This window comes from Drosophila eugracilis, unplaced genomic scaffold (genome assembly GCF_018153835.1).
Source record: "Drosophila eugracilis isolate 14026-0451.02 unplaced genomic scaffold, ASM1815383v1 contig_47, whole genome shotgun sequence".
Classification (NCBI taxonomy): domain Eukaryota; kingdom Metazoa; phylum Arthropoda; class Insecta; order Diptera; family Drosophilidae; genus Drosophila; species Drosophila eugracilis.
The window spans coordinates 171,593-199,453 of NW_024573338.1; the positions used below are offsets into that span (position 1 = coordinate 171,593).

The 27,861-nt window shown below is 45.1% G+C and overlaps 2 protein-coding genes across 2 annotated transcripts; both read left to right on the forward strand.

The window, feature by feature from the left end:
* The first annotated feature begins 5,779 nt into the window (after positions 1-5,779).
* LOC108108380 lies at positions 5,780-6,576 on the forward strand. The gene has a single exon (XM_017216427.2). It carries the CDS (start codon positions 6,005-6,007, stop codon positions 6,473-6,475), a length of 471 nt encoding a protein of 156 aa, XP_017071916.1. The 5' UTR covers positions 5,780-6,004; the 3' UTR covers positions 6,476-6,576.
* A 1,257-nt stretch (positions 6,577-7,833) lies between these two features.
* Positions 7,834-27,801, forward strand: LOC108108381 (F-actin-monooxygenase Mical). The gene is given in 22 exon segments (XM_017216429.2): positions 7,834-7,947; positions 8,053-9,722; positions 9,782-9,914; positions 9,974-10,476; positions 10,849-10,910; positions 11,569-11,835; positions 12,565-13,101; positions 13,481-13,744; positions 13,811-14,213; positions 14,282-14,397; positions 14,562-19,586; positions 19,932-19,970; positions 19,972-20,001; positions 20,489-20,647; positions 20,709-24,692; positions 24,900-24,932; positions 25,687-25,951; positions 26,071-26,275; positions 26,335-26,412; positions 26,473-26,573; positions 26,646-26,842; positions 26,896-27,801. Coding segments are annotated over 22 exon segments (14,085 nt in total). The 5' UTR covers positions 7,834-7,939; the 3' UTR covers positions 26,902-27,801.
* Positions 27,802-27,861: the final 60 nt, after the last annotated feature.

The following is a 27,861-nucleotide window of genomic DNA, read 5'->3' on the forward strand; positions in this document are numbered from 1 at the left end:
AACAACACCAACAACTTGGCTTCGATGTTTTCCTTAAGGCTCTAAGACTTGGGGCCAACCAGCCTGCAATCATATTTTACCTTAGCCTGGCCAAGAGTTGGCTGCACTTGTCGTAGTCGTGGTTGTAGTAGTTGTTGTTGTTATTGTTATTGTTGCTGCTGCTGCGGTGGCTATAAAAATAACTGAACACTTGCCATTGCACACTTGGCCAAGTTTGGCAACTTTTGACGGCTGCTGCGGCAAGCAGCAAACCAAACCAGCTAACGAAAAAAAACGAGTTGTGAGTTTAGGCCGTTGTTGTTGTTTGCATGCTAGCATTTTTTCCTATTTTTCCAATGTTTTTTTTTTCTTGTTGCATTTTTTGAGTCTATCCCCATTGGCAACATTTAATTTCATTCATTGCAGGCAAAGGCAAAACGGCAGCCGCCAAAATGGCCAAAACTGCCAAAAGGGAGACGCCAATCTTTTGCTGCTGTGGTTATTTTTTTGATGTCTTCCAAAGGAGTTGTAATAACTTTAGTGTTAAGTTTAAGAAAGTTGAAAAGAAGTAACTTTATTAGTTATGAAAATATGCTTACGAGAATTTCTGTTTCTTTGATAGTGAATGGAAAATATATCTACCATGATCTATATCTTTTTATTAACCTTAATGAAACCTTTTGGGCTTTATGTCACCCTAAATTTTCCTTAACCCTTTAGGTTAGAGCATTTTTATTTCACTCTCTTGCCAATGCAATTTTCTCCAATTTTACGTCTGTGCGGTTAGCCACGTGATTTTGTGTTTGGGTTTTATTTTCTTTTTTCGTTTGGCCATTTCCTTTTCGTCTTGTCTGTGGGCCTGTTTTGGTTGGGGATTTTCAGCATTTTCCGCTGGGGACCGGTGGAGACTCGAAGTGTTTTATTCATCGTCAGTCGTCTAGCGTCATCGTCTTCGTTTCCACTGAGTTTAATGCCATTTTCGTGCCCGGGCTGTTGCTTTGAATAAATGCCCAAGTCGTACGTAGTTTTTCCAAGTTTTTTGTTTTTCGCTTGTATTTTTTTCAGTTGCAGTTTTAACTGCACTAGCGAGGGTCTTTGGAGTCGTCCAGTGCGAAATTTGCGAGGAATGAATGGGCTGTGGTGGGGGAACCGCGACAGGTAAAAGGATGTGGTAATTGCCATGTGGTAGCCAACGTTACCTAAGCAGGTGTTTACGTCTGCGATTTTGTTTGTTTACCTTGTCTGCTATTGCAATTGAACATGCAATAAATAGTTCTTGCAATCTGTCGCATTCAATCTGCTTTCGGTGCAGACCTTGCCCATATTTCGCATTTAATATGCGGCCAAAATGGGCAAGAATGCAGCTCACTGAATTTTCTTGGCATTTTTATGGATAATGAAATGAAATGGTGATTGTTCTTTATAAATATTAATAGAAATCATGGAAATAAGCTTGTTAAATAACATGAAATTGCAATATTTAGAGCATTAAACTAATTTAAAAGCTCTATTAAGTTAATAAAATATCCCAAAAGTGTATTTAACACTTCTACTCGACAGCCTGACATATTTTTAAACGATTGTATATCTTTTTGCATGATTCTTTGTCTTGTTGGCCCACGCGACTCACAGACAATCTGAAATCCATCAAAAGCCCAAAGACATTTATAAATTGGTTTTCAGATATTGTTGCCGTTCTCCGAGCTATTCTCCGAGATATTCGCACACAGCCCACATGATTATAATGAAGGCCCCGATATCTCTTTAATTGGCCTCAACATTGAAATGTCACACCAGTTGGTAGGCATAATTAGAGGCAATAAATTGAGCATTTAGTTTGTTTTCTATTCATTTTCATACCCAACTCGATCTAAATCTATATATCAAATTTCCTTTTACTTACAGTTAATGCTGCATATATGACAGGCCCACACGACATCGACAGCGACTGAGACACGTAAGTTGAGTGTGCAATTAAACCCCGCAAAATAGAATATTTATGTAAATTTTTTACACATTTCGTTGTTTATTAAATTTGTTTCTCCGAGAGAGGAGAACTTTGTCCGGGCCTGACCCCAATCTCTGAGTTGTAATGCAAGTGGGGGGGAGAAATGAGGGGGTGTAGGCTTTGCCACGCCCAGTTTAGTTTCTTTTTTCCTGTGCAGGCGGCATATATATATTTTTTTTATTTATTTTAATATTCGCTGAAGTGTGCAGGAAGTAAGTCCCACAGAGGAAAATGGCCCAGTTTTACATTCAATCAGGGCTGTGACTTTAAAAGCTGGAGTTGGGAGTGAGGTTAAACTTTAATTTTCATTAATTTTTGTAATTAATAAAGTGCTTTACAAAGAGATTATCAGTGTAGTTAAGTTTAAATATACTTTTAACTATCACTTAGTATCGATGGTGATGCCATCTCTACTCGAAATGATGTCAACGGGATGTTTCAAAAAGGATTATCCCACAAAGGATGCTGCTGTGCCGCAAGGAAATTGAATCCCAATGCCGACCCACCATCTCCTCCCTTCCTTCTTTCATCGATGATGTCATTTGAAGTCGCCGGCAGTCACGAAATTGATTTTGCATTAAAATTCGTTTAACAAGAAAATTTCGCTTGCGTTAGGCATAAAAAGTCAGCTCAACACGGGGAGTAAACACTGAGAATCAATTAATTTGCTATTTATATATAAACATACGAGTATATGTATTTGGTAGTGCAAAAAGAAGGAAAAAAAAGTTGAAGGCGCCTCGCAGATTCGCCCCTCATCCCTCTTTTGCTGATTTTCTCGATGGGAAAATGTTTGGCTCGTGGCTGCGAGTTGGCCAACCGCATCGTTTGCTGACCCAATTTCGTTTGGCTAAGAATAGCGAAAAATGTTTAAGCAAACGTACGCTATGCTGCTGTCTCTTCGAATATCTCTCTTCCTCGGATTACACTTGATGTTGTATGCAGCACTATATATGCTTAACTCTTCGTAGCAAGTGCCGAGTGACAAGGGAAAACGGACTTGTGAAAAGCCTAAAAAGTTCTGAAAGTTCAAATTGCGAAAGTGAAATATGCCCAGGGTGTGTCAATATAATATAATATTATTTACTATATTTTTGAGTTAAGCTGTACTGTCAGCGCTTTGACCATATCCCACTAATTAAACGTAATTTATTTAGCCAGTCTGTTAGTGCCACAGAAAATACGCTAACAAATTTATAACAATGGCCAGAGTTTAAGTTGGCTGCCAACCAAAAAGTTGGCGACAAGATTTATTCAATCAAATCTATTTTCATTACATTTTTTGCACTTGTCAAGCTGTTGCTGTAATTGTGAAACCCAGCGGAAGGTAAAGAAAAGCGCCAGAGGCGTGCCTTTTAATAGTCACAGTTTGTCGAATGATTTCTATTTGGTAAATTTCCCACACCAGCAGCAGTGAGTAGCCCTAATACCATGCCATACAAATTCGATGGCGCTTCCGCATTCGTTGTTGCTCGGATGTCTGCTACTTGGTGTTCATAAATCAATTTGTTGCAATTTCAACAATTTTTGTTTGCCTGCTAAGACGGCTGTCGATCAATTGGCATAGGAACCAAAATTAGAAATCAACGAACGCAAATCAATCAAGCGCCTAGCTATTTGCATATTTCTTTATGAACCAGCTGTGGGCATTTGCTAAAAACTTCTGAGGCATAGAGGTGCTAGGAAACTTGATTGGAATTAAGATGTTTATTAGTTTAAAATAAGATGTAGAAGATTGAAAATTTTCCATTTACTTCTGAAAACTCTTCACGTTTCAGTGACATATTTCTATCAACAATTGTCACATAAAGAGTGAAGAATAAAATAACGAGAAAATATTCAAATTACGTGACTTTCATGTCTGAAAGTGTTTCTTCTTCTGTGGGCTTGTTGTTATTAGAAAGTGCACCAGAAAGAGCTTTCTTATCGATGTGTGATAAAAGTATCTACTTGTTTGATGGCTGCTTTTGTAGTATAGATACAATATCTATAAATCTATAATTAGAGCTGCCTTTGTGATCAACAGTTTGTGACGAACTTCTCACGTTGTGGCTGGATGGTTAGGGATGTTCCTGGCTTTTGTTCACCTGACCCGGGGGAGACTCATTGTATCTTTGTCATTTGTCCCCTTTGTAGAGTGTTGTTCCTGAAAATGCCTTAAAAATGATCCCTGGGCGTAGCGTAGCTTCATTACCGATCAAGTGGCTCTTCGAATCGCAGCCAAACGTAACAAATAAGAAATTAAATAAATAAATAAACAAATTATTGTGATATAATCGAAAAAATATTGTGAACGAGTCAATTGGTTTAGGTGAGCAGATTATTTTGTGATACAAACCAAAATTGGTTAAAAACAAGAAGAAATAATTATTGTTTATGAATGAGAATACCAACAAGATGTTTGTGTTTCTAATATTTAATACAAATTTCTTGGCCATTGGCCAATTTTCAACTGAGGAAATAGAAAGAGAAATTTCAGCTTTTCAAACTGAAATGGTTAATTTGTTCCCAAAAACCTTGATCTTGTCCGGCAGCCATGTGCAACGCTTTATAAACTTTGAAATCTTCCGTTTATTCAAAGTCCACAATTTTTGGTTTTATTTCTGAATTTATGAGTAATTGAGCTGTCTAAAATGTTGGGTTTATTTTTGGGCCACCCTCGACTAGTATAAAAGATGACTCATCCACTCATCTAACCCTTGAAATATCGAAAGGGAAAGCTTCGTCGCTTGTTTTGATACCCTTTCCACTCCCAGAAATTTTCATTTAATTTTAATTTCCCTCCCTGCCTCAACAAACATTGCGTTGAGGCGACATTTTTCGTTGATAAAACAACAAACAAAAATCGATAAACGCTAAACTTTTCATTTTCTTTCGACTTTAATTTTCGTGTTTCATCTCATACACCCCCATTTCTCTGGGCATTTCTCCCTTTCGTCTGCGCACAGTGACATAATGTGGTGTGTGCCCAATGTGACCCACAAGGCTTTTGTTTAATTCAGACAAACAAAGGGGGCTTGCGAGGGAGCAAAAGAGTCCGACAGCTACATGAAACGAAAGATATAGTCGGGTTTTGAATGTCACATGATGAGTTCGTATAGACAAAAGATGAATAACATCTCTGACTAGCTTAATAGAAAGTTGATTAATATAGCAGTTGTTATCTTTAATCAGATATCAGAATGTTAGACTAAAAGCTTTATTGTTTCCTTTGCAAAGTACTTGATTCTTTTTCGCTGTGTAGAGAGTGGGCAAGGGAGACCGACGAGCTGTCGCCAATTGCGTGACCCACCCACCGCCTCTTTCCTGTTCGAACAGTGGGCGTGGTTGGGTGAGCTCTTTTTTTTATGACTTTCTTGGCGCCAATCGAATTTTTGGCCCCAAACTTTAATAGACGATGAGACAACAAAAAATTGGAGCTGACTCTTGGCATTGGGTAAGAGATTTCTTGACTGAAGGTTGCTGGATAATAATTTGTCATGGATAATATCTATGCAAAAAAGGGAACCTTTTTCAATGCAAAAGCTATTTCGTTTGTATTACAAAACGAGAAAGAGCTCCAAAGAAAGGATTTCCTTCTTTCTATTGAGAAGTTCAGTATAATAAAGGAGGAGTTCTGCTCATCTTATTGTTCAATTTGACAAGTAGACTAGAAGAAGAGGCTATAGCATACCCATATCATCTTTATGGTTCATTATTTTACCTTAGGCATTCTAATTCTAAGGAAATTCCTTCGCTTTATCCCAAAAAGTAGATCCCAGCAAGCCATTTCCCTTATCTCCATCTACAAATTTAATCAGATCTGTCACCCGTTTCAGTGTATTACAGTTCTCGGCACAAGCCACATTTCCCTAAGTATTTATCCATCAAAAATATTTATTTTTTTCTATTTCGCTAAAGCCGCAAAAGTAAAAAGTGAAAATTCATTGTTAGTTTTTAGCAATACCAAAGGCCAAGACAAAGATCGAAGTTAAGGAAGGCACAGTGGTGCAATCAAGGCGTGTCAAATCGTTCAGAATGAATCCCACCAATTTGGGCAGACAAAATGGGGCTCTAGTGCTGGAGGTGTTGAAGGTGCTGGGTCGTCCGGCCACCAGTTACGAGGTAGCTGAACGGGTCGCCGATGTCTACAGGCTGCCTTTGCAGCGCATCAGTCCAGTGGTCAACGATGTCTTGAAGGCCGGCAAACGTCAGGGTTTCTTTAGGTGCCAAAATGGCCGCTTTTCCGTTGTGCAGTCAGTGGTAGATCAACTCGGTCAAGACATCGATCAGTATGCTGCTGAGATCTTAGCTGGATGCAGTGCCGAAGGACCCTTGCCCCAGATGTCCCCTTTGATGCTCAAGCTTCAGCAACTGGACGGAACACCGCCCATGGTAAACGGAAATGGTCATCGCCAGATGACTTCGGGGGAGCAGCGCGAACTCGTGCCCTCCGGTGATGTGCCTGTGGATGCTCGTCTTCTCATGGTGCCCGTCTCTACACTATGAAAATTCTCCATCTTACAAATTGTACAGATCAGTGAAATGTGCAAAACAACACTTCTGGAGTCCAATAAATTCGGAGCTAGGCTGCGATCTTGGACCAAGAACTAATGTTAGGCGATTTTTAAACAGAATGAGGTGAAACTAATTAGTTCAGCTTTTAGGCTAGACCACAGCTTAAAAGTTGAAATTTCCCCAAAATCGAGGTTATTTCGGATAAAATCCACTAATCTTAATGATGTCCCCGAAAATAGGGCAATGACTCGTCCTCGTTTGTTTGCTTCTTCCCAGGGGCTATTGTCCTTTGTGCGACTGAGTGAATGCGGGACATTCACATCCAGAAAACACTCGCACAAAGAACAAACAGCTGCGGTCTTGTGGCTTACTTTTTTTTTTCTGTTTTTGCATTTGCCCCGTCACAAATGGCACTCCACTTCAGGGTTCCCACCTTGGAGCTCCCACTTGGCAGCTCCCAGTTCTCAGCTCTCAGTTGTCGGTTCTCAGTTTTCCATTCCCGACTGTCCATTGTCAGGTTGTTGCCTGTCTAGGCGAATCCAAACAGAAGTTCAAACTCGAGTGGCAGCTTTTACCGGCTCATTTGCCTTTGGCTTTTGTCTGGCTCACTTGTCAGCTCTCAAAGGCTATTCCAATTATAGCCTCAAGTTGGTTAAAATGGGTTTCCACTAAACGCTCTACTTGAGTTCAAATGCGTTTAATTGGCTATTGGAATTTTCAATATTTTTAAAAGGTTTAAGCTGAAAACAGTTTTAAGGGTATTTAAAAGTTGAGGTTTTCGTCGATGATTTCCTGCTTTTTTCTGCTTTGTTCAAGCGATTTTATTATTATCGCTGGACCTCAACATGAGTAATTCTTTCTGATTTTTCTGATTAAATTAATTGAAGTATAATGCCGCGGCAAGATTTGAGTTGTCATTTGAATCCGTAAGGAAAACAAAAACGAGAGCAAACAAGCAACATGATGACAAGTTCAGTTTAAAAGCTCTTTGTTAGTTCTCAGGCTGGGAGGATGAAAAAGGGAAGTCTTTCTTTCTTTTGGCTTTCTCAGAATATTTAAAAAGTAAAACTTGTATTTTGTTTACATTTACATGCAAGGCAGTCCTTTATGAGTAAACATGAAATGGTTCGTTGACTTTAAAGGAGGTCGCAGCTTATTCTTTGAAAATAAAGGCTTGCTACTTATTTTTTCATATTTTTTAATGCTTGTAATCATATTTTTAAACCCATTAAATTTGGAAAATTGTAATTTAATTATTTTCAAGTAATATAGGGTATAAAAACAGCGACCAACCTACAAGACATTTCTTAATGCGCTTAATTAATTTAAATTAATTTGACAGCCAAGACAGCGCATATAAACAGAGATATGTGCATATTATAAACGAGGGAAAATGTGAATGAAAAATCTGTCAGAAATTAATTGAAATTCAGCAACAAAAATAAGAAAATAATCATGTTTTTGTACGTATTTTTTCCCCCCCAACAAGTTTCATTGCCTAGTAATCGTAGTCGTCATATCTAAACTCGCTACTAACTGTATGTCTTTTATGTTCTTTGTCCTTGCAGAATGAGCCGCCAACACCAGCGGCACCATCACCACCTGCCGCCGCATCAGCAACAGCAGCAGCAGATGCCACAGCAGCAGCAACAGTTGACGCCGCAGCAGCAGCAGCAACATCAGCTTCTAATGGCAGAACATGCGGCGGCCGCGGAAGCGGCGGAGCTTTTTGATCTGCTCTGCGTGGCAACGACAATGCGCCAGATCCTGGCCCTCCATCGGGCCATGTGTGAGGCTGTGGGTCTGCGGCCCTCCCCCTTAAACGACTTCTACCCACGACTCAAGGCCAAGGTGCGATCGTGGAAGGCGCAGGCTCTGTGGAAGAAATTCGACGCCCGTGCTGCCCATCGTGTCTACGGGAAGGGAGCAGCCTGTACTGGCACCCGTGTCCTGGTCATCGGAGCCGGTCCTTGTGGCTTGCGCACTGCCATCGAGGCTCAGTTGCTTGGTGCCAAGGTGGTGGTGCTGGAGAAACGTGACCGCATCACCCGCAACAATGTACTCCATCTGTGGCCCTTCGTCATCACGGATCTGCGTAACCTTGGAGCCAAGAAGTTCTACGGCAAGTTCTGTGCCGGGTCCATCGATCACATTTCCATCCGGCAGCTGCAGTGTATGCTACTCAAGGTGGCACTACTCCTCGGTGTGGAGATCCACGAGGGCGTCAGCTTCGAGCATGCTCTGGAGCCCTCGGGCGATGGAGGGGGTTGGAGGGCAGCAGTTTCCCCATCCGATCACGCCGTCTCTCATTATGAGTTCGATGTGCTGATCGGGGCGGATGGCAAGCGGAATATGCTGGACTTCAGGCGAAAGGAGTTTCGTGGCAAGTTGGCTATTGCCATCACGGCGAACTTCATAAACAAGAAGACGGAGGCGGAGGCCAAGGTGGAGGAGATCAGCGGAGTGGCCTTTATCTTTAACCAGGCCTTCTTCAAGGAGCTTTACGGCAAGACGGGTATTGATCTGGAAAACATCGTCTACTATAAAGACGAGACGCACTATTTTGTGATGACGGCCAAGAAGCACAGTTTGATTGACAAGGGTGTTATCATTGAGGATATGGCCGATCCCGGTGAGCTTCTGGCCCCTGCCAATGTGGATACACAGAAACTGCATGACTACGCCCGTGAGGCTGCAGAGTTCTCTACCCAGTACCAAATGCCAAACCTTGAGTTTGCGGTTAATCACTACGGCAAGCCCGATGTGGCCATGTTTGACTTCACTTCGATGTTCGCCGCTGAGATGTCCTGTCGCGTCATCGTGCGTAAGGGCGCTCGCCTGATGCAGTGCCTCGTGGGTGATAGCCTGCTGGAGCCCTTTTGGCCCACAGGATCGGGCTGTGCCCGCGGCTTCTTGTCCAGCATGGACGCAGCCTATGCCATCAAGCTGTGGTCCAATCCACAGAACAGCACCCTTGGCGTACTAGCCCAGCGTGAGAGCATCTACCGGCTGCTCAACCAGACCACGCCGGACACTCTGCAGCGGGACATTAGTGCCTACACCGTGGATCCGGCCACGCGTTATCCGAATCTGAACAGGGAATCGGTTAACAGCTGGCAGGTAAAGCATCTGGTCGATACGGATGATCCGTCCGTTCTGGAGCAGACCTTCATGGACACGCATGCCCTGCAGGCGCCGCTTGTTGATACGCCTGGTAGGAGGAAGCGTCGTAGTGGAGGTTAGTCAATGACCATTAATATATCTGGAAATATAAATTAATTATTTTTCATTTCCTAGACATACTGCCCCAGGGTGCCTCTTTGCTGAGATGGATAAGTGCTCAGCTGAATGCCCACCAGTTTATTCCCGAGCTCAAGGAGGCTTCGGATGTGTTCCGTAATGGCCGCGTCCTCTGTGCGCTTATTAATCGGTAGGTAGTCCTTAAAACTATTACAAAACGGTAATTAATAAAAAATTTCCTCCTCTCAGCTATCGTCCTGATCTCATCGACTTTGCTGCCACCAAGGACATGAGTCCTGTGGAGTGCAATGAGCTGGCCTTCGCCGTCCTGGAGCGTGAACTGCGCATCGATCGCATCATGACCGCCAAGCAATCGCTGGACTTGACCGACGTGGAGTCGCGCATTTGGCTCAACTATTTGGATCAGATCTGTGAGCTGTTCCGCGGCGAAATTCCGCACATCAAGCACCCCAAGATGGACTTCAGCGATTTGCGCCAAAAGTATCGCATCAACCATACGCACGCTCAGCCTGACTTCTCTAAGCTGCTGGCGACGAAGCCCAAGGCCAAATCGCCGATGCAGGATGCGGTGGACATACCGACGACGGTGCAACGCCGCTCTGTTTTGGAGGAGGAGCGGGCCAAGCGGCAGCGTCGCCACGAGCAGCTTCTCAATATTGGGGGAGGAGCTGGTGGAAACGCAGCCGGTGCTGCTGCTGGCGGAAGCGGAACGGGAGTCATACCACCGCTGGGTCTGTTGAAGATTACTATATTACACAAAAGTCTGGCAAGAAAATGAATCTCGGAGTGGCCGCTAAAAGCGCATTTATGTCAAATTTAAAAGTAGAAATAAAATATATATAACAATTGTTTTTAGAGTAGACTAGAATTGGTCGATTTGGCAGAAATTATAATTTACCTAGCTTGGCTTTAGTTTGTTTTTAAGTTTTTTAACTTTATGTTTTTCAATTGTCGGATATAGTAATATATAGTTATATATTGAAAGATAATCAAGATACTATAAGACTTGTTGAGTAGACATGCAGCCACTCCAGAGAATCATTTTTGTATATCAAATTTTTTTTTTGATTTTTGACTAACTTCTGATTTACTTTTTGGAACAGGTCAAAACGATACGCCACGTCGGTCGAAGAAGCGCCGCCAGGTTGACAAAACCGCCAATATTGTGAGTAAATGCTGGCATTATATTAAGTTATGGATTGGTTCATACGGGAATGTCCAGAAGGTCTGAGGAGTGCATTCGCCCCACTTAATCAGACGTTTGAGCATTTTGTTATATAAATTACACATACATTATGTGTATATTTTTTTTCATTACCATTTTCGTTAAAAATTGTTTAAACTCAACTCTCTTTCTCTCATGTACATTCAACGAAATTAATTGTTAATCACATTTGTTTATCGAAAGAAAAACCAAAATTCATAAAATCAAAACAATCGAAAATCTGTTCCCAAGGTTCAGCTCCTGCTGAGAACAGCTCTCTGTCATGAAATCAGTAACGCCATTAGCGCATTCGAAACCATAAATGAGGTCAGTTCGCTCAGTGTCCAAGTGTCCCAGTGTCGTCCACATATTCCATCTTGTGATGCGTAACCCTCAATCTCCCTCACAGAGTACTAACCTAGCATTATTCCACAGTCATAGTCAAAAGTAGCCAAGTAGTTATCCGTTCTGTGTCTGTCCCAATGCAAAAGCACCCAAGAACATCCCATAGCTTCCCGAAATCACATTCGATCGAAAACAAAGAACCCCGTGCCCCCCAAAAGAATCCGAATCCTTTCCGAATCTGTCCAATGTGTTGACTCTCACCTCTGCCGCGCAGGAGGAGCGCCAGCAGCGCTTGCAAGAGATCGAGGAGAATCGGCAGGAGCGGATGAGCAAGCGGCGCCAGCAGCGCTACCATCAGACGCAGAACTTCTACAAGAGCCTCCAGCTTCTGCAGGCTGGCAAACTTTTGCGGGAGGGTGGCGAGCCAGGGGTGGCAGAAGATGGTACCCCCTTTGAGGATTACTCTATATTCCTGTACCGCCAGCAGGCGCCAGTCTTCAATGATCGTGTCAAGGACCTCGAGCGGAAGCTTCTGTTTCCCGTAAGCGACGAGATCCTTAGGATCTCGCTCTTGCACGCTGAGACTTCTTCTATGTTGTTGTCTTGACCCGTTTTGGTCCTGCGCGGACCATTGTTGATCCTAATCTCTGACTAATGCTGCAGTTCTGTTCCTTAAAATCTATCAAGAAAGGAAAATGAAAGCCACTAACAAGCGCCTTGTGTTAAAAACAAATGCTCTGATGAAAGATTTATTTATCTTTTGGATCCAATTAACAAGTTTTAAAATAACATTACTGAAATAAGTTTACCTTGAATACTCCCTTTTTCTCAGAATAAAGTTGCATACCAAAATGTGATAAACTTCAGGATAGGTTCTTGTTTGCTATGTAAATGTTTAAAAACTGTTTTAAAAACTTCCCAACTTGGCTGTAATATCTGCTGTGAAATAACTTCTAGTTCTATAAGACGTTAGATTCGGCTAGGCCAGTCTGCCAGTTACTAATTCTACTATTCGCTAAGCTAAGCTCGTTCATCTAACTATTCAAAATTGGATATTTTGTTAAGCTTACGTTTCGTTGTTTGCCTTTTGATTTGATTGTTTTTTGTTAATTCGTTGTTAGACGATCAGTAATCAGACTTAAAATATTTATGCATATCTATAAATTTTGATTTCTTCACCCCTTTCTACTCCGCCTCCGAACTTTAATTATTTAAATGCCCAAAAAACACAAAAAATCCAAAACACAATCACAAACACACACCACCAAAGGATCGGGAACGCGGGGACATACCCTCAGCATTACCGCGCACGGCGGACGAGCAGTTCAGCGATCGCATCAAAAACATGGAGCAGCGAATGACGGGACGCGGTGGTCTTGGTGGCGACAAGAAACCCAAGGATCTGATGCGGGCCATCGGCAAGATCGACTCAAACGATTGGAATGTGCGCGAGATCGAGAAGAAGATTGAGCTGTCCAAGAAGACGGAGATCCATGGGCCCAAGGGGCGGGAGAAAGTGCCCAAGTGGAGCAAAGAGCAGTTTCAAGCTCGCCAGCACAAGATGTCCAAGCCACAGCGTCAGGATTCGCGCGAGGCGGAGAAGTTCAAGGACATCGACCAGACCATTCGCAACCTGGACAAGCAACTGAAGGAGGGCCACAATCTGGATGTGGGCGAGCGGGGTCGCAACAAGGTGGCCTCCATTGCCGGGCAGTTTGGCAAAAAGGATGAAACGAATTCGGATGAGAAGAATGCGGGCAGCAGCAATGCCACCACCAACACCAACAACACAGTCATACCCAAATCTGTGAGTAATCTTGCGTTCACCCACCACCTCCTTGTATGTATCTATTGTTTAGTTTGGGTTTCCATTGTTATTTTGTTTCCCCTGTGCTATTATATATATATATTTGCTTTCCTGCTTTTCCTTATATTTTGCCTTTATATATCCTTCGTGGTTGCTTCCTGTGGTTGCTATTTGTGCTGCTGTCGATGATGTTGTTAGCGTGCTTTAGGCAAAAGTCTAGGCAATTTTCCACACACACTCATTGTCATCAAACCACATCTTTCACTCATTTGTACATGACACCCATCGAATGTATAGCAAAAGTTTAAGCGTTATCGTTAATTGTTAATTATTTTCAAAGTTATACTTTACCTAATACTAATCTATTGCCATAATTTAGAGTTCCAAGGTGGCGCTGGCCTTTAAAAAGCAGGCTGCCTCCGAAAAGTGCCGCTTCTGCAAGCAAACTGTCTACCTGATGGAGAAGACCACCGTTGAGGGATTGGTTCTGCATCGTAATTGCCTTAAGTGCCACCACTGCCACACCAATTTGCGTCTGGGAGGCTATGCCTTCGATCGAGACGATCCACAGGGCCGTTTCTACTGCACCCAGCACTTCCGGCTGCCGCCCAAGCCGCTGCCTCAGCGCACCAACAAGGGCAGGGTGAGTATTAATCTGAAATCTATTCCGATTTCGATTTCTTAAACTTAAATTAACTAATTTTTTCAGAAATCTGCTGCCGCTCAACCCGCCTCGCCTGCCGTTCCACCCAGTGCAGCTGCCACAACTGAGCCCATGGACACCACTCCACCCAGGGATCAAGTGGATCTCCTGGAAACGTCGCGAGCTACAGCCTCAGCTGATGCCATGTCCGATGACGAGGCCAATGTCATTGATGAGCACGAGTGGTCGGGTCGCAACTTCCTGCCCGAATCCAACAATGATTCCCAGTCAGAGCTATCCAGTTCGGATGAATCTGGCACAGAGTCGGATTCGGAGATGTTCGAGGAGGCAGATGATTCACCTTTTGGTGCCCAGACTCTCCAACTGGCTTCGGACTGGATTGGGAAGCAGTACTGTGAGGACAGCGATGATTCTGATGATTTCTACGACTCTAGTGAAGGTATTGCGGGTGAGTGGGCACTAAGGGGGAGATCTAAATTCCGTTAATCTAATACTTTGTGAAATTTGTTATTTTAGATGATGGTAAGGACGACACTGAGGGCGAGGAATTCAAGAAGGCCCGCGAGTTGCGTCGCCAGGAGGTTCGTCTTCAGCCCTTGCCCGCTAATCTGCCCACGGATACGGAGACTGAGGTGGGTGACATTTTCTTATCTTGTGACTTTGGTGATGGGGAGACTAACCTTCTCATTATTCTCATTTATTTTCCTTGACTCTCTTACGATATTCATTTAATCTCCTTCTCATGGTGTTGGTTTCATTTCTGTCCTTAAAAATTCACAAATATTCCAATAATTAGAAGCTTAAGGTAAACGTAGACAATAAAGAGAATGTGGCCGATGGTAGCTCTCTGAAATCGGCTAACTCCTTTGAGTCCGCTCGGAGTCAACCATCGACACCTCTTTCCACACCCACTCGTGTTGAGATGGAGCAACTGGAGCGAAACGCTCCTCGTAAGTTTAGTAGCGAGATAGAGGCAATCAGTGAGAAACTTTATCATATGAACAATATGGTTAAGATGAACAAGGATCTCGAGGTGCTGGCCAAGGAGAATCTGGTCAAGAGCGACATCCTACGCAAGCTAACCTTAAAGGAGAAGTGGCTAGCGGAGAATGCGGCCATAGCAGCTGGCCAAAAAGTTACTCCTGCTGCTCCAGCACTTCAACCGAAGTCCAAGTTCGATGAAAAGTTCGAGAAGTTAGTGAGTCCACCCCAACCGGTGGCCGAAGTGAAACCGAAGCCTGTCATAGATTTCAATCTGGACGAGCTAAAGCCACGCAAGCCCAACTTTGAGGAGCGTCCCAAGGAGCAGCTGCCAAAGCCTGAGTCTTTAAAGAAACTTCCCCACCCAAAACCAAAAGGGGGCAGCACCAACATAAGCCGTTCCAACAGCTTAAAGAGCAACGCGAGCAACGGTAGCCCAAAGGTGAAGAAGGCTCCCATTCCTAATAACAGCAAGATGCAGCTTGAAGGGATCCTTGGTACTTTAAAGAAGATCCAACGCCAGAACAGCAGTGATAAGGATGAGGATATGGACGTAGATGCGGATGTGGATGTGGAAAGACAACCCAATAAAGAGCTCAACACCAAGTTAAAGGAGATCCAAGCCAGCAGCTTTGCAGGCACCATGGATCACATAAAGTCACAGTTGACGATGCCAACGGTAAGTGCCCAGGCACCACCCTCAATGGACCTCTCGAAGTACTTTCCCAACCAGAAGCCAGAGAAGAGCTCTGCAAGCAGCACAAACAAGAACCAGGTCACCCTCAAAGATGTGAATCTTGCCAAGTACTTCCCCAGCAGTCCAGCTCCACAACGAAGAACCGTAGAAACGGTGGCAGATCGATTAAAGAAGTCCCAGACTGAGGCTTCATTAGCCAAGTCTAAGCTCCAAGAGGAGAAGACTAAGAACCAGGAGGAGAATGTTGGGCAGGCTAAAAAGAACCCAGGAAAGGTGGCAGATTCCAAACCAGTGCCACCTAAACGACAAGCTTCATTGGACACCTTCAGTTTGAGGGATCATCAGATGGATGGAGCTCTTGACCTGACCAAAAAGAAGGCTCCCGCAAAAGCTACATCGGCAGTCAAGAAGCCAGCAAAGTTAGGAAGTACCACAACCTTAACGAAAGCCACAGCCACGTCCAAGGGAAAGACCATTAAAATTGTCAAGAAAATCGTACCGAAAGGTACCAAAGCCAAAAAGGCGGCAGCTCTAGAAGCCGCCGCTGCAGTGGAGGTTGTTCCAGAAAAGGAGCCACCAAAGGATGAAGCTGAACGGATATTGGATGAAATCCTCGGAGATGGAGAAGTACGTTCACCGAGCTCCGAGTATCAGCGCTTGTTTCAAGATGAAAAGTCACCCAGCGATTTATCTGACAATATTGATCGCATACTCGAGGAGACCGGATTGGATCTGGAACTAGGGCTTCCTAAACGCAGTAGCAAGAAGCTAGTAAAAACCAAATCCCTAGGCGAGGGTGAGTTCGATTTGAAACCATCGAAAGAAAGACTGACTGGAGTACAGAACATCCTCAAGCGATTCGAGTCTATGAGTTCGGTAACCTCCCAGAATTCGCAGAATAGTGACGAACAAGCAGCCTTCAAATTGCGCCGCATGGAGTCAACCACCAGCAACTTGAGCAGCTTAACCCGCTCCAGGGAATCACTGGTCTCCGCCAGCGATTCAATGAGTGATTTAGAGAAGACCATGGATTACCTGCGTAACGAATGGCGCAACGAGGCCACCAACTTTCTGCAAAAGAAGCGTGACAAATTCTATGCCCAAAAGGAGGAAAAGCAAAAAGAGGCACAGATTAAAGCCAAACCTGATCCTATAAACGATCTCCCCGTGCAGTATCGCGATTCAAAGCTGGCCAAGTTCTTTGGCCTAAACGCTCGTAAGTCCCCCGAGAAACGAAAGTCTCCTATTAAAAAGAAAAAATCCCCCTCTAAAACGCCAAAGGTCAGCAAGGCAAACAATTCCCTGGAGGAACTGGTCAAGATCAGTAATGTTCGCCAGGCCAAACAGGCCCAAAAGAAGGCGCCAAAGTCCGTGGAGATAAAACTTTTAAAACCAGCCAGTCCTGTTCCAGATGATTTTGAGATTCTTGACCTGCTGGAAAAGGCAACGGAGGCTAAAGAGCTGGAGCGATCAAAGACGAAGAGTCCAGCGGTAGAACCCATTAAAGAAGTGCCCATAGAAGCTAAAATAGAAATTCCCCTACCAGTTGAAGATATTAAAAATCTACCCAAAACCGGGTGTGATAAGTCCACGAATAGCTCACGTCGTGGCTCCCAATCCAGTTTGGTAATGTCTCGGCGACAGTCGGAGATTTCCCTTAACGAGAAGCTCAACCAGGAGGCGCTTGTTGCCTTGGATAACTTGGAAAAGGAGAGGGAGGCAGAGCAAGTGGACGAACTGTTCCAAAGTATGGTGGAAGAAATGGAGCAGGAACCGCAGCCTACAACTATTGCAGAGCCACTAGAAGATGACTTTGATGCTGATTCGCTGTGTACCACGATCAGCAAGAGTCCCAGCGCCCAACCAGTCACAGTGGTAAAACGAGGCAGTTCTGAGGATCAGAGCATTGAGAAGCTTTTTGGCCACTTTTCCGACGAGATGCTGGTGAATGTGGAATTCGATTCGAACGACGAACTGGTGGGCATTACTCCAAGGGCCACACTCGTTTCAAGGAACACAGCGGATCGGGATTATCTGGATAAGCTTGAGTCTTTGGAACGTGATGAGGAGTCCTTCCAACCGTCTGCTGGGGAGAAATTCAAACAGAATAATGTTCAGGATGAAGTGGATGGCATGCACTTTCCATCACGCCCACAACGTAGACCCAAAAGTAGCTCTTCCTCTAGTGAACCATCACTTCCCGTGGCTCCACAAAGGCTGAAGAAAAAGCTTTCCAAACTAGATCCGGAGGATATGGCTCCTTCTGTACAGGATCTTCTACATCAGGTTTACATTAAAAATGTTCAACCTGACGCTGTGGAAGTAATTCCAGTTGAAAGCAGGCAAACTTTGAGATTCCCCAGCATGTTGGTAGAAGAAAATCTCGACGAAGTGGATCATCCTAAAGAGGTAATCAAAGAAAATGGTTCCGTTCCAGAGCAGGTCAAGGAGGAAACTATTACACAACCTGAAGAGATTCCACAGGCTATACCCATTATCCCCAAACCCCCAATAAGTCACAGTAATTCCCTCAAGAGCGAAAACTCTTCTGGAAGCAGCTTAGTGGAGATACCGAAGATAATTACCCCACCCAAGTCCAGTAGCAAGGAGAACTCTTCGGATTGGGACATGGAAAAGCTTCCCGCATCGCCCATGCCACGTCGAAGGCTGCTCCAAAACCAACCGCCCTCTAAAGCCCAAAGCGTGGCTAGTAAGGAGAGCTCTTTGGAGTGGGACATGGAGAAGCTACCCAACAGTCCCATGCTTCCAAGAAGAGCCGATGCGGCTCAAAAACGTCTTATCGAAGACTTTGAGCAGGAGAGACGTCAGGCTCTGATCAAGAGGGACGAGAGCTTCGAAGCCATCGCGGCGGAGCAACGTAGACGCGACTCCCTGCAGAGCAGCAGCAACTCGAGCAGCAAGCGGAGTTTGCCGCCACCCACACCGCCCATGAATGCTCACTCACGACGCGGCACCACTCAAGACACAAATCGCACCCAGGATACGACAACGCGGCGCGAGGGCACGCCTCCCATGTTCAAGAAGCTGGATGTCGATGGTAGCGCAGCCCCCTCCATAGAATCCACCGCCTGCTCCACGCGGCGCAGCTCGTTTGCATTTATAGAGTTACAGGACAACAAACCGGTGATTGTTCCCATGCCCAAGAAACTAAAGATACCCAAGCCGGAGCAGCCCAGGTTTGTACCCGAACCAGTTGCCATTGATGAGCCGGTGCCCGAGGTATTCCAAGGTCGTTCGTGGCCCAAGGCGCAGTTGGAAGGCGAGGTAGACCTTGAGGATTTGGATGAAGAGGAACAGGCAGAGAAGATAAGGAAACAGCTGCCTGAATACGCTCGCTCAGATTCCCCGCCATCGGCTGCTTTTAAGAACCGCAAGTGGCCAGATGGGAAAACCGTTTTCGATAAACGTGCCGAATCCCTTGAGGAGGAAGATATTTTTGAAGGATTATTGTCCCCAAACAAAAGAGGTTCTCGAAAATTCAAGGATAAGCCGCGATCTCAATCGCCACAGCCCTTTAAACCGCTAGCCAACAGCTCCCGACAAAGCTCAAAATCTTATAGCGACCTCAAAAAAGGACCCTCCATGCAATCTCTGTCGGCGCAATCCAGCCAGGACACGGACACTATCTCCACCACCACAACAGTGGCCACTGCTCGTCCTGTGAGCCACGTCAACTACGATGATCCCATGGACGCCAGTACCCAAGCCTTGCTGGATCGCAGCAAAAGGTTGCATAACCGCAAAAGAGATTTCGTTAACGAAAGAGTAGTGGAGCGTAATCCCTATATGAGGGAAGTACTGCGCAGTACAGATCGCAGGGACTACGACGATGTGGATGATGATCTGACCAGTTACAGGCCAAGGCATTATGCCAGCTCCACGCTAAACCGTTTTCCAAATACTTCAACCCGAAAGAGCAACACCTACGACTACCTCAGTCCCAGTAGTGATTACCTGACCAGGACCAGAACCTACAACATACCGAGCAGCAGTGCAACCAGCAGCTATTATCCATCGACCACGCGCAGCTCCCACCTGAGCGACTTGTTCCGACGACGGAGCCCCGCCAGCGGATCCGGAACTGGATCTGCACTTTCCGGCTATGGCAACAAAGAGTCGTGCGTTATCTCCTAGTTGTTAGCCCTGAAACCATTGACCAAAGCAGCCTTCTCTTTTTATATTTATATTTAACCCTGTTGTGGCCACAGACGACGCCTCAACTACTATCTCTACTGAGAGCCAACCCAACGTCAGCGAAACCAACCCAAGAAACAGACCCCCAACCCCTGACCCCTGGCCCCTCCATACAAAACAATATATAGGTCCCTGATCAGCAGCCCAAGAATACCTTAAACCAAAGAACCAACCAACCAACCATGCTAGACTGCCCGCCCGCCTGTCTGCTCTCGATGTGCCACGCCTTCAAGTTCAAGTCCAGTCCAAGTCCTCCAACCAGCCAAAGACAAGATCGGGCTAGCCTCTGATCGAGTTAGCCACTTGATTGAAAAGTAAATGCACCTGGGTACGATCTACGAAGGTAAATTCAAGCACAGCCGTCCCCGAAATGTTGCGCTAACCCTGAACTCAAGCAGCCCGAAATAAAGCCGAAAGTTTGTAGTCTCTAAACCTGTAAAGCCTAGAAAATACTGAAAACTGAAAACCAAATGTGTTGTGTCGTTCTGTTGCCGTCCAAAAAATAAATGGCCTAACCCCTAAGCCGATCTAGCTAATCCCGGCCAGCGTTCGTTCTGTACTCCAGCGTTCCTTTCGTTTCCCTTCTGGATCGTACCTAAAGGCATGACGCCGCTGTTGTTGCTGATTAACCCACTACTCCGACTAATTAGCATGTGCGAACCGAAGGTGTTTGCTGTACATAAAACGCCGCCAGCGGGTTTGGGCAGTAGAATCTGACCGATCTCTACTGATCCCGGCTCCCTTTGCTTTTGTTTTACGTTCGTTTCTTTGCCTGTCGTTCTGTCTTCACGTCCACTAATTCATTTGTATATCCACGACTCCATTTGCAGGTTCAAACCGAGTCCGAGAGCACTTCACCCGACGAAGTGGAGCTCAACTCTGCCACGGAGATATCCACCGACTCCGAGTTTGACAACGATGAGATTATACGCCAGGCGCCCAAAATCTTCATCGATGACACCCATCTAAGGAAGCCCACAAAGGTCCAGGTGAATGAGAGAGTTTACTTATAATATATAAACTTATTATAAATTATGGTCAATTTTACAGATTAAGTCCACCATGATCGGACCCAATGCAGCTGCTGCTGGACTTCACCAGAAACAGTTGGCTGCGCGGGAGAAGGGTGGCAGCTACCTCCAAAAGTACCAACCACAACCGCCACTGCCACAGTTCAAGCCACTGGTTCAGGTGGATCCCACTCTTTTTATTGGTAGCCAGCGCGCTCCTCTCCAAAATCCCCGGCCAGGAGATTACTTGCTTAACAAGACAGCCAGTACCGAGGGCATCGCGTCCAAGAAGAGCTTGGAGCTAAAGAAGCGCTACTTGTTGGGTGAACAGGCCAATGGCAACAAGATCCAGAAGTCGGGTTCGACCTCGGTACTGGACTCACGCATCCGCAGCTTCCAGTCAAACATCTCGGAGTGCCAGAAGCTGTTGAATCCCAGCAGTGATATCAGTGCCGGCATGCGCACCTTCCTCGATCGCACAAAGTTAGGTGAGGGCAGCCAGGCAGTTGGACAGACCAACGAGCTCATCCGCTCAGCCACCAGTAATGTGATAAACGATCTGCGCGTTGAGCTCAGGATACAGAAAGCTCCATCCAGTCACTCCACTGACAATGAGAAGGAGAATGTGTTTGTGAACTGCAAGAACGAACTTAACAAGGGAATGGAGTACACGGATGCGGTTAACGCCACGCTGCTGGACCAGCTGGCTAGAAAAAGTTCTCCAACCACGCCAACGAACAACAAAACGGTGATCGAGGTTATTGACCTAGTGACTCCGGAGAAGCCGGTGGCCATTATCGATCTCACAGCGCTGGACACGCCCAAGAAGCAGTCGGTGGATGGTGGCGCCATGGATGTTGATGATCGTCTTACACCTGATAGTAACAAGATAAGCGAGCTACAGCAGGAGATAAAAGAGGAACCAAAGCCGGATGTCTCTCGTGATGTAAAGGAATGCATTCCCGATATACTGGGACATATTAAGGAGGGAACAGGAACGAAGGAGCAGGGTGGCGAGGAGCAGCAGAGTCTGTTGGAGCATTCTGATGAGGAGAAGCGCGACTCTCCAGAGAAGGATGTGGCCGAGCATGAGCTTTATGAGCCGGATAGTGTGCAGATACAGGTTCCCAACATCCCATGGGACAAGGCAAAGCCGGAGGTCATGTCTACCACGGGCAGTAGTGGGTCCATCTGTTCAAGTTCAGAATCGTCCAGCATAGAAGATATTCAGCATTATATTCTTGAGTCTACTACTAGTCCCGATACCCAAACAACGGGTGGAAAGCGCAATGTACCACGTTTGGAAGTGCACGATACGAGTGGCGCCTTGATGCAGGTAGACAGCCTGATGATTGTGAACGGAAAGTATATCGGGGATCCCGAAGATGTCAAGTTCTTGGATATGCCCGCCAACGTTATTGTTCCATCTGCTCCAGCGTTGAAAACAAACGAGGTGGAAATGGAGGATGACCATGAGACAGAACCAGTGACAGCTACTCCAGAGCCTGCAGAGTGTACAGTCATCGAAGCAGATCGTCGCGTCACTGCACCGCCCCCACTACCCGAAATGGGACCACCCAAACTGAAGTTCGACAGCAAAAACGAGAATAAGATTGAGAGCCTTAAGAACCTTCCGTTGATCGTAGAGAGTAATGTGGAGCACAGTCAGGCGGTAAAGCCCATTACGCTTAATTTAAGCAGTTTGGCGAGGACCCCTGATACTCCAACTACGCCCACGGCGCACGATAGCGATAAGACGCCCACAGGGGAAGTGCTTTCTCGAGGATCTGACTCTGAAACCGAGCATACTGGCACCGGACAGGTGTTGACGGAAACAGAACTCTCCGACTGGACAGCAGATGACTGCATTTCAGAGAACTTTGTAGACATGGAGTTTGTGCTTAACTCGAATAAGGGAACGATAAAGCGGCGTAAAGATCGACGACGGGGAGGCACCAAGCTACCTAGTGGAAACGAGGTTATCCATGAGCTGGCCAGGCAGGCGCCAGTGGTGCAGATGGACGGAATCTTAAGTGCCATCGACATAGATGATATTGAGTTTATGGACACGGGCTCGGAGGGTTCCTGTGCAGAGGCTTATTCAGCAACGAATACGGCTCTTATTCAGAATAGGGGTTATATGGAGTACATTGAGGCAGAACCCAAGAAGACGACCCGCAAAGCGGTTCCTCCATCCAGTTATTCTGGAAACTTACCTCCGCTAGTGGCAAAGCGGGATGAGAAATTGGGCATAGATTACATTGAACAGGGAGCGTACATAATGCATGATGATGCGAAGACGCCAGTAAATGAGGTTGCTCCAGCCATGACCCAATCCTTGACCGATTCTAGCACCCTCAATGAACTAGATGATGATAGTATGGGTGGGTTGGGCTTATCCCAGACCCAGCAAACTACAACGGAGGAAAGTGAGGCGTTGACCGTGGTCACCAGTCCACTGGACACCTCCTCGCCACGTGTGCTCGACCAATTTGCCTCTATGTTGGCTGCGGGCAAAGGTGATTCAACACCAAGCAGCTCAGAGCAGCAACCAAAGACCTCAACGGTGACCAGCAGCAGCACTGGTCCCAATTCCTCGACACCAGGAAACGCCTCTAAGGAGGCAGCTCCTCAAGAGGAGGATCTACAGATCCAGTTCGAGTATGTCCGAGCACTGCAGCAGCGCATCTCCCAGATCAGCACTCAGCGACGCAAGAGCTCAAAGGGAGAGGCGCCCAACTTGCAAGTAAATGCCAATGCATCTGTGATAGAATCAGCCGAAGATCCGCCCAAGTCCGCGGAGGAGCCGGTGGCGATGCGACCGCGGAGCACCAGCATCTCCGGTAAGGTTTCTGAGATACCAACGCTCAGTAGCAAACTGGAGGAGATTACCAAAGAGCGCACTAAGCAGAAGGATCTCATTCACGATCTGGTTATGGATAAGCTGCAGTCGAAGAAGCAGTTGAATGCCGAGAAACGTCTGCATCGTAGTCGTCAGCGCAGTCTGCTGACCAGCGGCTATGCTAGTGGTGCCAGTCTTAGTCCGACACCCAAGCTGGCGGCTGCCTGCAGTCCACAGGATTCCAATTGCTCCAGTCAGGCGCACTACCATGCCTCCACGGCTGAGGAGCGACCAAAGCCGCCAACGGAGAGGCCTTTACAGAAGTCCGCCACTTCCACGTATGTGTCGCCCTATCGAACTGTCCAAGCGCCCACACGCAGTAGTGATCTCTACAAGCCGCGTCCCTTCAGCGAGCATATCGATACGAATGCTTTGGTAGGATATAAGTTGGGCAAGACGGCTTCATTTAATGGAGGAAAATTGGGCGACTTCGTAACTCCCATTGCTCCGTCGAGAGGTAATCGTGGAGGAGAAGCAGCTGTGGCTCAGGAAGTGGCCAACATTTCCGCTTCAACAGAGAACTTGAGAAGTGAAGCCAGGGCTAGGGCTCGCCTGAAATCCAACACAGAGCTGGGTCTAAGTCCCGAGGAGAAGATGCAGCTAATTCGCGCACGATTGCATTACGACCAAAACAGATCCCTCAAGCCAAAGCAGCTTGAGGATATGCCATCCGGCGACCTGGCAGCACGTGCCCGCAAAATGAGTGCCTCAAAGAGTGTTAACGATCTGGCCTACATAGTGGGCCAGCAGCAGCAACAGCAGCTGGAAAAGGATGCAGCGCTTCAGGCCAAGGCGGCCGACTTCACATCTGATCCTAATTTGGCGTCCGGTGGCCAGGAGAAGGCAGCCAAAACGAAGTCAGGACGCAGGCCCAAGGATCCGGAGCGGCGCAAGAGCCTCATACAGTCGTTGTCCAGCTTCTTCCAAAAGGGTTCTTCATCCGCGGCCACCAGTCCCAAGGAGCAGGGCGGTCCTGTGGCTGCCGGCCACTCTGAGCATTCAGAGCGACCCGGCACCAGCAGCAGCGGCACGCCCACAATCTCGGATACGGCAGGAGGAGGCGGAGGAGGTGGAGTCTTTAGCCGATTCCGCATCTCGCCCAAGTCCAAGGAGAAGTCGAAGGTCAGTTTTTGTTACAATAAATGTATATATAATGTGGTTTTGGTCGGTGTTGATGTAACCAAATGTTGTCTGCCTCATGGAGCTTGGCTAGTCCAAGCTATCGATTCACCCGACATCATTTAGCATTAAGTAACATTAGCTGAAAAGAGTTCGGTGTCTGGTAAAATAAGTGTTATAACATCTAAACTTCTTTTAATCATCTTACAGTCTTGCTTTGATCTGAGGAGTTTCGGTTTTGGTGTAAGGACTTTTAACTATTCTAAACCCTTTTTCAAATTTTCCTCACTCACAAAAGCTTAGTCTTATTATTTGGCATTCCATATATTATTTTAACTGGTTTCTAAACGCACATTTCTTCATCTGGATGGGCTTTCTGTCTGTTTGCTGTCCTAATAATCTAACCAAAATGCAACTATTATTTTTTAATTTGTTTTCATTTATTTTATTTTCATTTTCTTTTACCCAATTCCAGCAAAAGTTATTTAAGTCTTAAGTTTTAAGTTTGCCTGCTGTATTACTTTTTATTTTCCCCTATGCCTCCCTTAAATAACATTTATGTTAACTTAATATTATGTGTACCAGAAGGTATCTTTGTGCAAGGTTTCAAGGGAAGATTTACGGACCTATATTATGTGTTTTTAGTGTTAAGTTTTTATTGGTTAAGTAATGGACACATTATTGTTTATTGGGAATTGCTTTAAGACGTGTTATTTATGATTTAAGCTCAATGTTCTGGACTCTTTTGCATGATTGGTTTCCCTGGACTCCTGGTTTTGGTAATCTATAAGATCTATTTATTAAGTTTCTTACCTTTGGACTTATGCACGTTAAATGTATATACTATTTTTTTTAGTAAATAACATTTTGATTATAATCAGAAAGCTGAAAGCTGTTTTCTTTTCCGAAATTTCTTTCACCATCTTTTGATACCTCTCGAAAACACACATTTAACCCGATATATATTCTGATACCTTCAAACACAATGCCACACCAGGACAAGGATATGCTGGTCTGCAATGCTGCAGCAGGAGCCACATCACAGGCAAATCACTCGCAAGAGTATTTGAACACCACGAACAACAGTCGCTATCGAAAGCAAACGAACACTGCGAAACCGAAACCCGAATCGTTCTCATCATCTAGCCCGCAGCTCTACATACACAAGCCCCACCATCTGGCCGCAGCTCATCCAAAGGCCTTGGACGACCAGACACCACCGCCCATACCGCCTTTGCCACTGAATTATCAGAGATCCGATGGTTTGTTCTTCTCATTTTATGTCTGCATATTATCCCCTCCCAACTGTCCTGTCTCGACCCACTGATTCATCCAAGTGGAAGACTTTTGGCATGAGTTTATAATTCCTTTACCCTTTCAGATGAGAGCTACGCTAACGAGACACGGGAGCATAAGAAGCAACGTGCCATATCGAAGGCTTCACGACAAGCTGAGCTCAAGCGATTGCGAATCGCTCAAGAGATTCAGCGGGAACAGGAGGAGATTGAGGTGCAGTTAAAGGACCTGGAGGCACGCGGCGTACTCATTGAGAAGGCCCTGCGGGGCGAGGCGCAGAACATTGAAAAGTAAGTCTAAGGTCGTAATATTAATTTGGAGTCTCAGCTAACTAAAGTCTATATTGCAGCCTGGACGCGACTAAGGACAACGACGAGAAGTTACTTAAGGAACTTTTGGAGATTTGGCGAAACATCACAGCACTCAAGTAGGTCCATCTAAAGAGCTTTGCTTATGAAGAAACTTATGTGATTGACCTTGCTTTTAGGAAACGCGATGAGGAACTGACTATAAGGCAACAGGAACTGCAATTGGAGTATCGGCATGCCCAGCTCAAGGAAGAGCTCAATCTGCGCTTGTCCTGCAACAGTAAGTATTGGGATTCAGCTTTAAAGTTATATCAGCAACAAAAATATATTCAACAAAAATAATTATCTTTAGAACTGGACAAGAGCTCCGCCGATGTGGCCGCCGAGGGCGCAATACTCAATGAGATGTTGGAAATTGTCGCTAAGCGAGCAGCCCTGCGACCCACAGCCTCACAGCTCGACCTCACGGCAGCGGGGTCGGCATCGACCTCCGCAGAGGCAACGGGCATAAAGCTGACTGGACAACCGCATGACCACGAAGAATCGAATGTAACTAGGTTTTATAGAAATAAGGATCCATAGTTAATAGCTTCATTTTTCAGATTTGAATAGCAAACTTTTCCTGGAGTCTGCTGGTCTACGAAGTTTTGCACGGACTTTTGAGCCTAAATACTTAAGATGATACAGGGGAGAATGTACCAAAAAGGCAGCTGAATATACAAAATTAACAATACTAAATCCCATGAGCTGTAACCGAAACGAGCAACTAACTATTCAAAGTGATTAAGCTGGCAGAGAACAATTTCAATATATTTAAGTAGTGAGCCTAACTAATTTTTGAGAAGCGCGCAAGATTAATAATGTAAAAACTGGCAGAGTAGAAATCAAAACCAAAAACTAATTTCGCAATTTGAAAGTAAGGAGTACGATTATTATCGAGAATATCTTTAGTTTCGTATTCAACCTAATTGTATGTTTAGTTAGTCTTCGCCACTGAAATTTGTCTGATCTGTGTACGTCCTATGCAATATGTTGTGTTTTATTTAATGTAATTCGTTAATTTGATTGTGAAACTTGAACATGTGCAAAGGGTATGTGATTTTGAGTCTGTAAATCGTCTATTTGAGTTTTCTTAGGTTATATTTTCACTTAGCAATTGTTTGTCATTTCTGTGTATACCGTTTCAATGTATGTATTATTATTTATTTTTCAAAGTTCCCGCACATCCTCCCAAAACAGCAGACCCATGTATGTAATATGTTATTTGCTGCCCAACCAAAATCAAAGTGAACACAAAGAGATGCACACAAACATTTTCTATATGCGAGAGCCTACATACATATATTAATGTAAAGGAGCAGAGCAACCATTATCTGTATACTAATGAAATGATTTAAATTATTGTGTAATTTTATTTATAACCTGCATATATAAAAACATATTTATCGAATTTATTATGTAATTTTTCGATTTATTTTGAATTGAATAAAGATTTTATGAAACCTAAAGCCAAACCTGTTATTTCATAAATTATTTGACGTTTATTTTCTTTTTAACAAGTTTTAACG

Excerpts from the sequence above, each read along its gene's own strand:
- LOC108108380 (XM_017216427.2), top strand. The coding sequence starts at position 6,005 with ATGAATCCCACCAATTTGGGCAGACAAAATGGGGCTCTAGTGCTGGAG.